Source organism: Eubalaena glacialis, chromosome X (assembly GCF_028564815.1).
Source record: "Eubalaena glacialis isolate mEubGla1 chromosome X, mEubGla1.1.hap2.+ XY, whole genome shotgun sequence".
Classification (NCBI taxonomy): Eukaryota; Metazoa; Chordata; class Mammalia; order Artiodactyla; family Balaenidae; genus Eubalaena; species Eubalaena glacialis.
In genome coordinates, this window is record NC_083736.1 from 44,538,434 (window position 1) to 44,554,897 (window position 16,464).

Here is a 16,464-nt window from a genome sequence, read left to right on the forward strand (position 1 = left end):
GTCTTGACTTGCCAGGTGCTCTAGGCCGGGTGGGGCTTCCGAGTCCAACTCGTAAAGCAGCGGGTGGGTCGACCTGGTTGCGAGGAGGGCCTCTTCTAGCAACCCTTGACAAGCTTACTTCCTGCTGTTTCTTTCATGCCTCTAGAGAGGTCTTCGCTTCTGCCGGCATAGCCCCACGCCGTTCCCCTTCGCCAATTCCTGCTTCTCTCCCCATTTATTCATTTCACTTTTTTGGACGTGTGCAGGGCTCAGTTAATTATTGCGCGTGGCGTGGGGAATGCAGAGGTGGGCCTATTGTGGCGGGGAGTGCACCAGTGTACCCACAACCCCGGCCAGGAATCGTCCAGACCCTCAGCTGGGCTGGATAGCAAGGCTAGAACCGGGGCGGCTTCCTTCGCCGAGAACCTGCGGTCTCTCACTTCCAGCCTGGTCTGCCAGCTTTGGCTGGCTGTAGACTGCCACCCTCAGGGCACTGGCTGGGGCCCCGAAGCCCCCTTCGGGGCGGAGCCAGGAAGGTGTGAGTCAGCGGGCCGGGCTAAAAAAGGCTTTTAGAACCGTTGGGCCGCGCCCCCCCTCTTCCATAGATGGTGACGAACTGCAGACGGGCTTGTGTGCACACGCTACACGCTGGGCGTTCCCGGTCCTGGGAGAGGCCCGAGTTTCCTCCGTCCTGGGAACAGAGCCCCAAAGCCAGGGCTTATATGGCCAGCCGGACTCCGGTGTAGCCCCAGTGCGGGCGCTGACCGAGGCCAGAAATGTCCAGTCACCTCCGCTGTCACCACATCCTGAACACTTCGTCCCATCCCCCCCAACGAAGGAAGCTGTGGTCTAGAGGGAATGGGCAACTCTACCCCCTACGGGGAGGGGCTGGAGAGGTGAGGGAGGGAAATTAAAGGGCCCGAGTGTGAGTGTCCAAGGTGGCGCTGGGGAGGAGAGAGGGACTGTAAAGCTAGGCTGGGAGTTGGGGTATAAAGAGGTGAAGAGGTGAACCCTTGAATGATTAGCGCTGTAGGCATTGTGGGGGAGTGCACTGGGGCTTCTAGTTGACCCTAACTCAGAGCCTGGTAGAAGTGTGGCTCTAGGGAAGTCAGGAAAGGGCTCCAGAGCCCCAGTCCTATAAAAACAGTCACACCCAGGAGACTAATAATATCGATAGTACCCGCAGCCACCATTTACTTGGTCTTATCCTGGCTACCGGCTTTACTGGAACTATCCATTTCCATCTTAGTTACACATCGACTCAACAATCCCGATGTGACCATTTCACAGAGGAGAGAAATGAGGCCCAGTGAGTAGAAATAGCTTGAGGAAGTTGGGGATTGAGGCAATATTTAATCTTCCCCGATTCCCAAGCCTGTCCTCTTAATCTCACCTGCATTTGAGAAGTATTAATTGAGCCCCAACTGTTTACCTTGCACTGTGATAGGCACTGGTGAGATGCTGGAGGAATGAAATATAAAGATTTCTATCCTTGTGTAGCTGAGGTAGTGGGGGCGGGTAGACAGATGTCAGAAAAGAAAAGACAGAAGAAGATGAATAAATAAAAGATAATTTCAGAGAGAAGTGAGAGTTAGGAAGATAGCAAAAGGTAATGGTGGGGGAGGTAATGATGGTGGGCTGCTGGTCTCTTTGAAGACATAATATTTGATCTGGGACCTGAGTGACCAGAAGCTAGATGTTTGTAGAACTGGGGGAAGGGCATTGACAGCAGTGAGAACAGCAAGTTCAAAGGCCCTGATACAGAGCAGAGTTTGTTCTGTTCTAGAAACTCTGGCATGACCTCACAGAGTTGGAAAGCAAACACTCAGCCTTGGGAAAGGTATGCTTCATGCCTTCCACTATCCAATCCCTCTTTCAGCAACCTGGGCTGAAAGAGGGGAGCCCCTTAGTTTTGTGGGAACCTGGGTTCGGGGGTGGGGGGGAAGCAGGCAGGCCCTTGGGTTGAACCATCCTGGCCTTCCAGCCATGGCTCTCCTCTCCTCAGATGAGATGAGAATGAAACCAACACTCACTCTGGAGAGAGTGTGCCCCTCAGCACATCTTGGGGGAGATCCTGATTCCGTGACCAGGTGCATGTCTCAGACGCAGAAATTGAGGCTGAGTCAGGAGAAATTACTCGCTCAGGATAACACACTCTTCAAATGTCATCAGCCTTTTCACCCAGTCTGGCACCCAGCAGCCTTCCCCTCATCTTGCCAAGCTCATGGCAATAAATAAAGCTGTGCTCCTTCCCCATTCTTCATCTAAGACTGGGCTGACAGCCCCTCTACTTAGAACCAGGAAATGGAAGCCCAACACTTGGGGCCAGGACCTCCCTAGAATTGCAGAACAGAGAAACAGACCCTGAGCTCTGACACTATTAATAACGTCCACCCTTCATTTACCGAGCAGCTTGATGCTCAACAGGCTTTGTTCTCTCTCAGCCTGTGCACTGGCGAGGTCTCATTCCATCACTGCTAAGAGGTTTATTCTATGGTCCACGATCTTTTATCCACAATTCCGAAATCCAAACAGCTTTGGAAACCAACAGTTTTCCCACAAGTTGGGCACCATTTGGTTACAAAACTTGACCTGACTTAACCAGGAAAAATTTTTGGTCCTGGCCTATCCCACTTACTGTGAATGTCCACACCATTCCTTGAGGAAATATTAAGTGTTTTTGTTTGTTTGGTTGGTTTTTTAACGGGGCAGTCTCAGACCCTGCTGAGAGTGTTAAATAACATACCTTATATGTATTGAGAAAACTTTCTAAAATCCAAAATATTCCGAATTCTGGAAACATACCTGAGTTTAACCCTGGCCTCGGCCGTTTTTACAGCTAAGGAAACTGAGGCATTCCCTTCCAAAGCCAAATCCCCACGGTTCTGAGTTGATGCAGCCCTAGGCGCATTGGTATTCTAAAAGCATGAAGGGTCTCTCCAGTGCAACACATGGTTCGCAGAACTGCCAAGCCTCAGATGCTGGCACCCCCGTAGATGGGACGCCCTGGGGGCTGTGCGCCGGGCGAGGAGAATCCTTGGCGGGAGGGGCAAGGGGGCTTCCGGGGCGGCGGCCACCTGGCCCGGCCCGCTCCGGCCCCGCCCGCTTCTGCTCCGCGCGGTGATTCACTCCCTCCTTCGCCCCGGGGCCCCCTTCCCGGCCAGACGGCGGGCAAGACGGCTGGGTGTGCACCGTCCTCGAACCCACGAGCAAGCGAGCAGATCCTCCGCGCCTCTCGAGACTCCGGTCCACGCCATGGCGGATTCCGAGCGCCTCTCGGCCCCCGGCTGCTGGGCCGCCTGCACCAACTTCTCACGCACCCGAAAGGGAATTCTCCTGTTTGCTGAGATTGTGAGCGTCCCGGGACTGGCGGGTGGGCAAAGGCGGGGTGGGGTGGCTGGACTGCGCGGAGCGGGGCAGCTCCGGGGGAGGCAGGCGCGTGGCCCGGGCCTCTTGGCAGTGGGGCGAGGGGTGCGTGGGTTGGTGGCGCAGGCCCGAAACCAGGGGCGCACGCAGGGCGAGTCAGTGAGGTTTGGAGAAGGTGGTCGGGAGCTGCTGGCCCATGGGGTCAGGCAAGAGGCCCATAGGGCCAGGCAAGAGGCCCATAGGGCATATGGGGGGCCCCATGGAGAGAGACCCCGTAGACTTATCGGTGGACTCATCGAAGGGGTCCCCAGGGGCTGGGTGTTGGGGGGCATCCCGTGGCAGGGCGTGGCGCGGCCTGGGCACTGGCGGGAGGGTTGGCAGAGCGCCCAGGGGCGGGTCCTGTTGGGGTGGGGCCCCCGCGCGCTAGTCCCGCGTGGTAGGGTGACCAGCCCTCCCCCAGTTCTTCCTCGCCTCTCTGTAGTGGGGTGGGAGGTCCTCATCTATTTGGGAGCCTCGGTTTCCCGTCCCTCTCAAAGTGGGCGCCTCCTTTGAGTCACTTGTAAAAGGGGTGTGGCGCCTTTAATGGAGCCCTGCCCCTCTGGTGTCGCTCTCACCGTTTCCCAAAGAGGTTGCTGGGAGGACCGCACGTCCCGCCCCGTCAAAGCCCTGAAGCTGGCGCCGCGAGTGCTCACAAAAAACACCTGGAGGCACCACTCCCGGCAGGCCATCCTAGAAGGGAAAAGAGGGGAAACTGAGGCACCTAAATCTACTCTTTACTAGCTGGGTGATCCTGCATAAGTCACTTCATGTCTCTGTGCCTCACTTTTCTCATCTATAAAGATACTAATGATAGTACCTGGCTCATTAGGTCGATGTGACGATTGAGTGAATTAATACTTGTACAGCTCTTAGAACAACATTTGCAACACAGTGTGCACACAATAAGTGTTTAGCTATTATTATTTGTCATTTTCCCAGTCCTGGTAGGCATCTGAGTTTGAGACCCCCAATTTAAACCAGTCCCCTCAGCCCTGGGAGTTGATCGAGGCCCCCTTTCACATATCCTTCCAGATATTGTGCCTGGTGATTCTGATCTGCTTCGGTGCCTCGACATCAGGATACTCCTTCTTGTCGGTGATAGAGATGATCTTTGCTGCTATCTTCTTTGTCGTCTACATGTGTGACCTGCACACCAAGATACAGATCATCAACTGGCCTTGGAGTGTGAGAAAGGGGCCACAATGGCAAGGCTAGGGAGGGGCTCGGGAAGTTGGGATTGTGGGGGGAATTCTGGACACTGACTTCCCTCTTCTCCCTACACCTCACAGGATTTCTTCCGAACCCTTGTAGCGGTCATCCTCTACCTGATCACCTCCATTGTTGTGCTTGTTGAGAGAGGAAACCACTCCAAAATCGTTGCAGGGGTAAAGGCTGTGGAGTCAGCTCCAAAGCACAGAGAGAGGGGTTTGAGGATCCTGGGGTCATTTCTGCCTCTGCTTCTGCCAGAAAGTGTGTGACCCACAGTAGGTCACACCTGTCCTCAGGGTCTGCAGGAAAGTCTGACGCAGGCCCTGGTTTTCCTCCCCAAATCATTTGCTGTAAAGGGCCATCCCTTGTCCGACACAGGGACTTTTGTGGGAAGCACAGAGAGGTGGCCCCTTTGTCGATACACTAGACTATACCATCTGCTAGAGCTTTGTCTCAATGTACAGTATGAATGGCGTCCCCTATATGTGGGGCCACTGTGTGGCTGCACTGTGTTGAAAGGTACTAGGAAGAGGGAGGGTGGGATAGAGTCCAGTCTCTGGCCTTTCCCTGGGGCTCTCTGGCTTGCCAACCTGGGGCTTTAGCTACCGTCCCTGCATGGGGTAGTCACTGGAGGTGGTGGATACAAGGAGGTAGGAGGCCGAGTAGGCTGACCAGCCTAATCCACTCCCACCTCACTCCCATCCCCATCCCCAGGTGCTGGGCCTAATCGCTGCATGCCTCTTTGGCTATGATGCCTACATTACCTTCCCCTTGCGGCAGCAAAGACATACAGCAGCCCCTACTGGTAAGTGTGTGGGTGTGTTGTGGGGGGGGGTGTTGCTAAGGGGGTGAGAAGAAAATGGGTCTCCCAAGGGGCATGAATGCCAACTCTGTCTCTTATTGATACTTAAGGCTTTGGTGCCAATAAGTACCATAAGCTTCAGTATTCTTATCTGCAAAATGGACATATGGATCCAGCCAATGCGTTCTCTCTTTTCCTCTTGCAGACCCTGCAGATGGCCCGGTGTAGGTGAACTCCCTTCATTTCTATCAGCAACCTGCAAATAACACCTCCATCGAAATAACTCCTCCCCGCCCCTACTACAACACTCCCAGTCAACTCCCAGCCCCCTACTGAGGTAAAAGTGCCTTTATCGCGAGAATTTGTCTTCCAGGCTGCCAATCAACTCCTCTGGGTATGGCCACCTTTATGGGTGTGCCTAGGTTCCCCTTCCTTCTGCAGTATCCAAACGGAGACACCAGTTCTGCCTGGACAATGCCCCCACCTAAGCCACAAAATGACGGAAGAGGGTGCCTCAGATTTCAGACTCCAGGCCCCAGGTTGTAACCCACTCCTAATAACCTTCTCAGTGTGCATGTGTGTGTGGGAGGAGAGGGGTTCTGTGGAGGAATAAATAAATAATAAGCAGATTATTAGAACATATGATAGTGAATAAATTAATCCTTTGATCAAATGTAGATAAATCTCAAGCATCAGGAGGGGGAAAACTGGGGGGAGCTGGAGCAGCTGGAGCAAGGAGGTAAAGAAGCCAGGCCTGTTTTAAAACAAATATTAAATTACTTCAGTAATACAAACAGACAAAGGAGGGAGGAAGGCAGGGGATTTATGACTTAAGTTGGGGGGGGTGGGTCATCATCTACACTGACTTGAGAATGCAGCCCTCCAGAACTGTCACTCCTTCAAGCCACGATGCAGTTCTTGTCTCTGGCCTGGCGAGGCATCCCTGGGCGAGAGTTCCTGGGGAGCTGTGGAGATGGGGAATTGGGGGTCTCAGCTGCAGTGTCCTGAGCAGGCATTGGCCTGCACAGGTGCGGGGGCAGTGGGATGCGTTCCCCTAGGAAGAAGCCGTCGTCCTCTGAGGATTCGGAACTGGGACTGGAGGGCGAGCTGGAGCAAGATCCCGAGTCCGACCCTGATCCCAAGTCACATTGATGGTGGCGACGTCTGCCGGAGTGGCAGCGGTGATGGTGGTGGTGGTGGTGGTGGTGGTGGTGGCGGCGTTGTGTGGGGCCCCTGGGCGGGGGGCTGCGTGGCCTGCGGCGCTGGGCTGGGGGCACACTCAGGGACCGCCGCGGGCCTCCCTCAGACACCAAAGGGTCGCGGAAGCTGACGCGTGGGGTGCTCTGGCGACCAAAGGCACCATCTTCTGGGCGCGGGTCCGGCTGGCCAGGAGGCCCTGAGGGTGGTTCAGGGGCACTGCGGAGCCCCAGCTCGGGCATGGAGTGGCGGTGAGGGGCCCCTCTCAGAAAGCGGGCAGGCTCCTCGGGGCCTGCAGCTGGAAAGAGAGAGATGGAGCGACTCCCTGTATCTCTCGCCCCACCCCTACCCCAGCCCTGGGGAGGCCTTTGGAAAGGGCCTTCTCTCTCCCCTATCAGGACTGGGAAAGTGGAGGCAGGCATGGGGCGGGGCAGCGAGGTGGGGAGTCTGGGAAATGTGAGGCCTGGGGCAGGTTCTGGGTGGAGGGAAGGAGGTTGAAAGCAGGAGGAATAGGACCAGATGGATTGGTGTATGGGGTGTGGCCGGGGTGGGGGCGTGGCTTCTGGTGAAAGGGGCGTGGCATAGGCTGGAGCAGACAGGGTCTGGGATAGGGTGGGGGCGGGGCCTGGGTGGCGGAGGGTGACGGGTAGAGGGTTTGGAGGAAAGGAGGAACTCGGGCTCAAGCTGGGACAAGTTGAGGTAGGGGAAGGGCCCTGTACAGAAGTGGGGTGGAACCAGGGTTCACGTTGGGGTGTAGTTGGGGATGGAGACTAGGCCTGGAATGGTTTGGGGACGGAGCCAGGGCTGTGATGGGGGCGGGGCCAGGGATGCCACAGGTGAAGGGCCTGGGCGAATCAAGGGGAGGGGACAGGGTTGAGGCGGGGGCACCGGAGTGGCTGGGCGTGGCTGGAAGGTTGGCTCACCAGGCGCTGGCTCGGTGCTGGTGCCTTTGGTGGAGGTCTCAGACGCCCCCTCCACAGCAGAGAAAGAGGCTGTAGAGGCTGTGAGAGGTGTGGAGACCGTGCCTGCGCTCCAGCTGCGGCGGCCGGGCCCCGGAGCCGTGGGCTCGGACCCCAGGCTGCAGGCTCGGGAGCAGAAGATTAGGCCACGGCGTGGCAGGAAGGGGCGGCCCAGGAGGGCTCGCCCACAGCGACTGCAGCAGAAGCAGCGGTCTGAGGCGTGCCAGTGCTGGCCCTCATAAGCCATCTGGCCCTGGTCCAGGCCTGCGGGGATGCACACGAGGGGGAGAACTGAGGCAGAGCCCCCAGGCATATTCCCAACCCTCCTGAATAGGGGCCCTTCTTGGGAAGAGGCAGGGAATCTGAGGCAGGGTACCCGGAGATGCCCTCTCCCCCCACCTCTCCAGAATGGGGCCCTTCCTCATCCTTCTCTCCTGGAAACTGGCTGATAAATGTCTCCTCTGCCTCCCTTTCTTTCCCAGGGTGGGGGTAGACACTGGACTCCAAGATGTGGGTCAGGCTTAGACATTAAGAGGTGGCTTCAGGTGGAAGGAGAGTGAAGGTGGACCTGAAGAAGAGGCCTGGGTGGTGGCGGCAGGACCTAGAAGGTAGGGCATGGCCTTGGTGGGAAGGGAGTGGGTCTTAGAGAGTAGGGTCTGGCCTAGAAGGTAGGGTTTACCTAGGCTGATGGAGGAGAGTCTTAGAGAATAGGGCATAGCTTGGAGTAGGGGCCAGGCTGAGAGGGTAGGAGGGTAGCTCTGGTGGGGGGCAGGGCTAGGAATTAGAGGGCACTCTGGAGGTGGACCTAGATGTGTAGTGGTGCCTAGTGTAGGTGGGGTTTAGAAAGTATGGCATGATGGGGGACATTGGTAATGGAATTTCAGGGAAGGGTACAGGGCTACAGTGCTGGAGCTAGACTTAAAGTATGGGGTATAACGGAAGATGGGGCCTGGAAGATGCCCCCAGGAAGAATCCTGGGGGTGGGGCTGTGACCCAGCTGTCCATCCATCCCCCATCCAGTCCCATGTTCACCCACCAATGTGCTCCCCACAGCCATCACAATACTCCGCGTGGCGGGCCTCGTAGCAGGCGCAGCAGTGGGGGCGGCTCTGACGCATGACATAGCGCTGCCCTCCCAGTGACGCTTCACACTCAAAGCAGCAGAAGTGACCCATGTGCCAGTGCCGGCCCTCGGCCTCTGTGCACTCAGGGGAGAAGATGATCTGGGGGGCAAAGGCCATCCATGGCCATCAGAAGGGCCTGCCCCTGCCCACCCTCCGTTCACACCCCTGGGCAGAGAGACACGAACCTCGTCACAGGCTTGGCAGCGCGGGCGCAGGTGTTCAGCATGGTGGCGACCACAGTAGACCTTGCCAGCATGGTAGAAGTAGATGAGGTCCACCAGCAGCTCCCGGCACGTGGAGCACACAAAGCACTGTGGGTGCCAGCAGGCACCCAGGCCTGCACGGCTGGCAAACACGGCGATGTCCCCACCTCCAATCTGCTTCCCGCACTGCCAAATGACAGGTGGACGCCGTCACCATCACCAAGATGGTAGGATGGATGGGGGTCAGCCAAGGCGTGTCACATGTGGGCCTTCCCCGTGGCCTTTGTGACGGGCCCCATCCAGGGGGTAACTTTGAGATAGACCCTGCCTACATGGCCAGGGGTGGAGGTGGGAGCAGGAGCCTTAGAAAAGGGCGCTGCTTCTGGGGGAAACCACAGAGACAGGCCCTATTCCTCGTGGGTGGCCTTAAAGGCAAGTCTCCCCTTTAGGGGGTTGGGGAAACCATAGAGACAGGCCAGGCCCAGTTGGGGGATCTTAGCAACAGACCTCACCTAACGGTAAGATCTAAGGTTAGGCTCCACCCACCGGGGGGCTTTCGAGACAAATCCCACCTATCACCCAGCTCTACAGACAGGCCCTGCCACTGTGGGTTGGTTCTTAAAGACAAGTCTCAATCATAAGAGGACCAAAGAGATAGCCCACGCCCCATGTACACTGCATGGAGGGGAGAAAACTCTTTCCAGGGCCTGGCAGATGGGCCCTGTACCCCAGGGCTTGGAGCAAAGGCACCATTACTCACTGAGCCCCTCCATGGCTCACCTCCTCACAGATGGCCCCAGTGATGGTCACGGGGAAGATGCGCACGGTGCCACGCCCCAGATTCTCCCGCTTCCGCTGCTGGCTGAAGGCTCTGAGCTCTTTCTTCTCTTCCTCTTCCAGTGCTGTGCAGTACTGTGCCTGGAGTAGTGGGGATCTTCCAGACTCCTCCCCTGATGCCTGCCCCCAGCCTTCTTCCAAATTTCATTCGTGCTCAAAAAAATTTACTTCTAGGCCTTTATATAGATGGTGCTTCCTGCCTGAAATACCCACCCCTTACCTCTTCTCCCAAGGCACAGCTGTGGTTTTGCCAAGGAATGTCCCCTGATTGCCCCTGCCTGTCCAGACCTGTCACCTCAGATCAGCTCACCTTTCCTCCTCTGACCCTGCCCACTTCTTTCGAGCTGCCCAGCATTTGTCCAGGCTGTGTCCCCTACCTGGCATGCCCTTCCTGTCTTCTTTCTCCTCACCTCACTGTCATGTGGGGGCAGCTGGTGCAGCAGCTGCTTGATCCTGTACTTCTCCCCGGGACTGTTGACGTAGGGGACCTTGTCCTCTGGAAGGCAGCTGAAAAATTGGTATACCTGGGAGGACATGGGGGATGGGAGAAAACAATTGAGACTAGGGGTGATGCAGTGGGATGGTGGGTCCCTACTTTTCTGAGAAAATTAAAGTCATCGTGAGGGAACTTCTATTGACCCCCTCCTCCCTACAGGCCAGATCATTTCTGCCACTTCCCAAGCCTACTGAGAGTTCCCTCATGTCTTGACCCCACTTTTCCCTCCATCTGCTGCTCCACTTTTCTTTCCCCTTTATAGCAAAATTCCTTGAAGGAGTTGTGTGCATTTGCTGTCTCCACTTCCTCTCCTCCCATTCTCTCTAGACCCCACTCCAGTCAGGCTTCCCCACCCCCTCTGTCCCTGCCTCTCCTCCAAAGCTATTCCTGTCATAGTCATTGATGATATCCACATCGCTGAACTCATTGTTCAGGTCTCAGTCTTCATCCAACTTGACCCATCAGTAGCACTGGACACAGCTGATCACTCCCTCTTCCTGGAAACACTGTTCCCTTAGCTTCCAGAACACCACACAGCCCTGGGTTTGTTTCCTCCTACCTTATTGGCTGCTCCTTCTCTGTCCCTGTTTTGGTTCCTCCTCAACTGGCCAACCCCTAAATGTGGGAGGGTCCTCAGGCTCAGTCCTTGGTCCTCTTGCCTCTGTCTACCTTCAGTCCCTTGGGAATTGAATCCACCCTCATGGCTATAAATACCATCTCATGGCTAATGCCTCACAAATGCATACCTCCAGCCCTGTGACCTCTCACTTGAGTTCCAGACAACGTGACCACTCAGATGTCCAACAGGCATCTCAAACTCCAGATAGCCAAAACCAAAATTCTGCTTTTAGCCCTCAAACTTGCTCCTGCCTTGGCCTGCCCCATATCAGTCAATCCATCCATCCTTGGGGTCATCTTTGACTCCTCTGTCACACCCACAAGCAAATCCTCTCAGCTCTACTTTCAGAATTTAACTAGAATCTGACCACAGCTCACTACTTCCACTGCCAGCGCCATCATCAGTCACTTGGACCATTGCAGTAGCCTCCCCTTCACTGATCCCCTGCTTCCACCCTCACTCTTACAGTCCATTCTACACTCAGCAGCCAGAGGGATTCTGTTAAGTCCTAAGACAAATCACACCCCTTCTCTGCTCACAAGCCTCTTGTGTCCTCTCCCTCATTCAGAGTGGAAGTCAAAGTTCTGTCCATGGCCTCCGCCATCTCTGACCTCACCTCCAACCACTCGCCCCATTGCTCACTGTGCTCCAGATACACTGGTCTCCTCGCTGTTTCTCATACATGCCAAGCACACTCCTGCCTCAAGGCCTTTGCATTAGCTGTTTCCCTTGCCTGGATCGCTCTAACCTCAGATATCTGCATGGCTCATATCCTCACCTCCTTCAAGACCCTCAAACATCATACTCTCACAGAGGTTGACCTGGGCATCCTATTTACAATTCTAACCTCTCTCTCTCCCTCTCTCTCTCTCTCTCTCTCTCTCTCCCTCCCCCTCCCTCTCTTCCACTTCCCTGCTCTGTTTGTTCCATAGCCCTTACACCATCTGACATATATTTACAGGTTTGCTTATTGGCTCTTGCTCCCTTTGGGAATACAACCTCCATGTGGGCAGATGTATTTTTTTGTGTTTTGTTCATTGCTGTGTTCTCAGTGCCTAGAACATTGTCTGACATGCAGTAAGTGCTCAGTGACTGTTTGCTGAATGAATCAATCAATGGAAATGTAGTGAATGAAGTGCTGGGATAAGACCTGAGGTAAGGGGAGGACAGGAGAGGGGTGAACAGGTCCTGAGGAACTGGCTCAGCGATCAATCAGGGTTCCCTGCTAGACCACAGAGGGGTCAGAAGGACATGCACAGTCTGACCACACACGCTAGAGTTTCCCTGGAAATAGGTTCCCACTTGAGTGTGCATGTGTGTGTGCCCAGTGGTGAGCAAGAGTGGGTGGTGGCGTTTGGTCACCTGCTCGGGCTTGAGACCAGGGGGCACCCAGGCATACTCCTCCGAGGCACAGCCAGAGTCGTCGTCAGAGATGGAGTGGCGCTGGAAGTCTGAGATTAGCCGACACATGATGCGTTCCAGGTCCACAGGCACTGCGTGCACGGCGTGCTCCTCCCGTGGGCATTTGCAGTGCTGGCAGATCTTTCTGAGGGGACCGGGATGGGGGGTCAGTTCCTAAGGGTTGGCCCACTTGGACCCCTTGGCAGCCCAAGGAAGTCCAACTGAGGGCCAGAGACATTCAGATTATCACCAGCAAAAGACTCCGAGCCAGACAGGGGCCTGGGGGCGGTGCTGAGCGGAGGTGGGGCTGTGAGCCAGACTACTGTGGGGAGTTGGCGGGGGCTGTGAGGGGCAGAGCGGCCAGCTGGGGGCAGGGCTGTGAGCTGGGAGTGGGTCTGCGGGGCCTGGGCCGAGGCTGTGAAGGGGTGGTGGGGCTGTGGGAGGTCTCAAGGCCATCCCCTGACTTTCAGCACTGGGACTTGGGTCACACTCTCCCGGCAACGGGCCTGAGTAGGGGTGGGGCTCTGAGTCTGAGATTGGAGTTATAAATCTAACGGTTTCCCCTCATGACTTTGGACGTGGTGGGGGAACTTTCCCTAGGGGCGGGCTCTAGCTTGTGCTGAGGCTCTGAACTTGTGAGTGGGTGGGGCTCTGAGCCTGAGTGAGTAGGGCTCTGTCTGTGGTATTTTATGGGACGTTTTGGGTACAGGGCTCCACTAGGAGGATAGGACCTGGGTCTGGGAGAGGAGTTCTGAGCCCCAGAAGGGGGCTGGAGGTCAGTGGGCGGTGCTTAGAGCCCGGGACGGAGGATCTCCCTAGAGATGGGACTCAGAAACTTGGAGGACACTTCTGGGGGCGGGGCTGTGTAGTAGGCGGAGCTCTCCTGGGAACTGGACAATTGGGAATGAGTCAGGGGAGGGGCTCTGGACCTGAGCTTTCTCTAAGACCTGGCTCAAGCCTAGGGGCGTGCCCTAAGTCTCGGTGGGGGGGGGGTCCCTAAGGGCGGGTTCCCATAAGGGCAGGACCCTGACGAAGACAAGGTCCTGGGATGGTCACCTACCTCCAGCCATGCAGCAGGAAGCCGGGGCACTGCTCCCTGCAGGAGTTGCAGGGCTGGCCGCGGTCTGGGTCCTCTGCCTCTTGAGGCTGTAGTGGGCGGGGGCAGACGCGGGACCCGGCGAGGTGCGCGCGGGCGGGGAGGGAGAGAGAAGTCAACGCCCGCCTCTCCACTCCGAGGCCGGCAACCACACGCCGGGGCCTGTCCCACCAGGGCAACGCCGGGCAGGCTGGGACAGAGCCCAGAGCGCGGGGGAAGGGGACACAACCGAGGTAGAGGCGGGGGAGCTGAGGCCACCTCCCTATATGCCGCCCCTTTCAGGGAATTGCCCTCCCCGGGCCAGCATCGGACTACCCTCACCCAGCCTCGACACCTCCCACCAGCCTCTGACTCCTCCAGGCCTCAAAACACCTCCCCCTGAACTCAGAGTACTCTCCCCACCAGAGCAGAGCCCCTAATCTGGGTGTCTCCTCTCAGGCCTCATCTCGGCCCCTTCTCCACTCAGGAAGCCAGCAGCACTCCAGTTCCACAGGGTAGGAATCTGAGACCCTATCCTTACTTGGGATCCCCACGTGAGCCCTGCTACTCTTTTCAGAAGCTCAAGAGCCCATCCCCCAAACCCTGGCTTCACCCTTTCATACCCAAGGAACTGAGACCCTCCTCCAGGATCTCAGGAGGCCCTTGAGCCATTCAGAAACCCACACCCCAAGAAGCCTTGGCCCTTACCCCTCATATCCTAGGGCTATTCACTCTTCTGGAGCACCAAACGCAGACCCCACCCAGACAGCCCCTCCAAAGGAAGAGAGAGACCCTCCCATCTAGGAAGGCAAAAGCTTCCTGGCTCAAGTGGAAGCCTGGAAGCCCTCTCCTCACAAATCCCAACCACTCGACTCTCAGTATTAGGGCACCCCAGGAGTGTAGGGCCTCACTCTTCAGTTCACCTTCCGCCAAGGTACAGGGGGAGGTCCCTTTTCTCATAAGCTCAGGAGGCCCCTGCTCAATCTAGGACTCCAGGACCCAATCTTTTGGCTCTCAGAATCCCCTCCCATAATTCACCCGAGAGGGGAGTGCACCAGGTCCCCGGGGTGCTGATAAAGGTGTGCGGAAAGGTGATTAGGGAGCAAGGGCCACCAGATCTCCACGTTCCTTCATCCACATGCTTCCAGCAGCCCCAGGCCCTCCGGTTTGGGAACCCTGAGGATGGGGATTCCCAGATCCTCTGGGAGCACCTCCTCGCTATCCCTATCCCCTGCTCCCTCTCCCGGGCCTCAGTTTACCCCGACCCCCACCGCTGCCCTGAGTCTCGCTCACCGCGCGCCCGGAGCGGCGCCTCCGGGACCCACGCGCGAACATGGCGCGCCCGGGCAGGGTCAAGCCGGGCCGGGTCAGGCGAATGGAATCCTTGTGGCCGTCTGGCCACCGCGCGTCCGGCAGGGGAGCTCTCGGTTCCGTAAACCTGACACCGGCGTAGGAGGAGCGCGCCCAGCGGGGTCCGCCCCTGGGCCTGTTGTCTCTCCCGGGCCAAGGCGCCCCCTGCCTAGAGGTGAGGGGCGCGCAGCCCAGGAACGCCGTGCGCGAAAGCTTCCTTGCACTCCTGCCTGGGCTGCAGCTGGGCCTCAGAAAACACGGCCCCCAGAGCCCCCAGGGTTCCACATGGTCTCTCACAGGACATTCTAGGGCTTGAGGGCTCTGTAGTGGTGGAGTGGGAACTTGGAAGTGGCGACCTGACTGCAAGGAGTGTGCGCTACAGTACTTGTATTGACGCTTCGTGTGGATTTATCTTGGATGTTTATTTGGGGGATGGGTTAAAGCCACCTCTTGGCCCCCTCCCCACTGGTGATGTTCTGAGGGTCTCTTTCCCCCGGATGAATGCTGCAAGAACGGTCCCCAACCCCATCGCAGCCCCAGCTGGTGCTCCCTCACCCCATCAGAGAGCTCGATCTTATGCCCCCGTCCCACGTCCCCGCTCTCATACGTTTTCAGAGCCAGGGTTATCTGAGGTTTATGGGGAGGGGGTTAAAGTTACCGGCCAGGTTCCGAGGCCCTCTTCCCTGTTCGCTCCCCATCCTTACAGGCCCAGCTGCGATGCCCCCTAAGTCCCGAGAAATAGATTTTCAAGCCTTCCCTCCCCTGCTCCCACTTTTCTCTCTCCAGTGATTCTTTCCCTGAGCTCATTCCCTGAGCTAGGAGTCTCTCCGCGCTCTCAGGCTTCGCTATGCCTCGGGGCTGGGAGGAGGGGGTCCCCGGCACACAGCCAGAACTCCGGTGCCCGGCCAGGGTCTCTAATTAGGCACCGCGGTGGCGGCGGTCAGCCGGGCCCTTCATCGTGGGCGCCGGGGACCTCACCCACCCCCACCGCGCCCCATTACGCACATCCTGGTCACTTCCCGCCCCTCCCTGCCCCAGGGAGGAGCCTGAGACAGGTTATAGGGAGTGAATGAAAGAACTAACGAGTCACCTTGGCGCCCCGCCTCCCGGCCTTGCAGCCTAGTCTGTCTCCCGGTTCTCCAGCTGGAGCAGAGACAAGGAGATAGAGAGACATCAGGGTCTGAAGAATGCGAGGCGGGTGGCTAGAGGGAAGTCTTCCTTTGAACCGTTTGGGGATTCAAGGACAGGGCTCCACAGGGGCTGGGAAGGGGCATGGCTAAGGGACCAGAATTAGAACCGAACCCTAGAAAGACTGGGCATTCGGTGGCCAGTAGTGGGGCAGTCGGCAGGGCTACTCAGAGCGTGACTTAGAATGATCGGCAGGCGAGGCTTCACAGAGGATAGGGCTCGGCAAAACACTGTTGGAGGGGCCGAAAATGGTGGGATGACTCGAACGGTGTCCAGCAGGTCGGAGGCGGAGCTTCCTCTCGCCTCCTCTTCCCCATCTTTCTCTCCCCCCTCCAAAAAGACACACTGAGAAGTAAGAGCCTTGTGGACTAGGTGGTTGAGGAGTTTATTTAGGGGAGAAGAATTAATTAATCATATTTGTTCCTCCTCGGGGATGGAGTCTTCAAACAATACCGAAGGGCACGGGAAAGGGTGGGGGTCTGGAGGGGAGGGGGAGGGGCCACAGCCAGACAAAATGGCAACACAAAAGCACAGGCACTACCGACGTCACAGACACAGCAGAGGGTGCAGGATAGGGGCTCCAGACCGGGCCTCCAACCACTCCGGGACGGATGGGGGTG

General features: G+C 57.2%; 2 protein-coding genes across 3 annotated transcripts; one reads left to right on the forward strand and one right to left on the reverse strand.

Annotated features, from left to right (window-relative positions):
• The first annotated feature begins 3,088 nt into the window (after positions 1-3,088).
• PLP2 (proteolipid protein 2) lies at positions 3,089-6,037 on the forward strand. Its single transcript, XM_061178721.1, has 5 exons — positions 3,089-3,330; positions 4,417-4,569; positions 4,674-4,769; positions 5,308-5,398; positions 5,601-6,037. The coding sequence occupies exons 1-5, from the start codon at positions 3,235-3,237 to the stop codon at positions 5,621-5,623; spliced, it is 459 nt and encodes a 152-aa protein (XP_061034704.1). The 5' UTR covers positions 3,089-3,234; the 3' UTR covers positions 5,624-6,037.
• Positions 6,038-6,076: 39 nt separating this feature from the next.
• On the reverse strand, positions 6,077-14,789 carry PRICKLE3 (prickle planar cell polarity protein 3). 2 transcript variants are annotated; one of them, XM_061178719.1, is made up of 10 exons: positions 14,600-14,703; positions 13,292-13,377; positions 12,193-12,376; positions 10,126-10,239; positions 9,659-9,796; positions 8,861-9,064; positions 8,588-8,774; positions 7,516-7,815; positions 6,262-6,890; positions 6,077-6,149 (listed from the first exon to the last, which is right to left on the reverse strand). In XM_061178719.1, the coding sequence occupies exons 1-9, from the start codon at positions 14,639-14,641 to the stop codon at positions 6,295-6,297; spliced, it is 1,851 nt and encodes a 616-aa protein (XP_061034702.1). In that variant the 5' UTR covers positions 14,642-14,703; the 3' UTR covers positions 6,077-6,149; positions 6,262-6,294. The 2 variants fall into 2 exon arrangements, with proteins under 2 accessions (XP_061034702.1, XP_061034703.1); XM_061178720.1 differs by lacking the exon at positions 6,077-6,149 and having other exon boundaries at positions 6,150-6,890; positions 14,600-14,789.
• Positions 14,790-16,464: the final 1,675 nt, after the last annotated feature.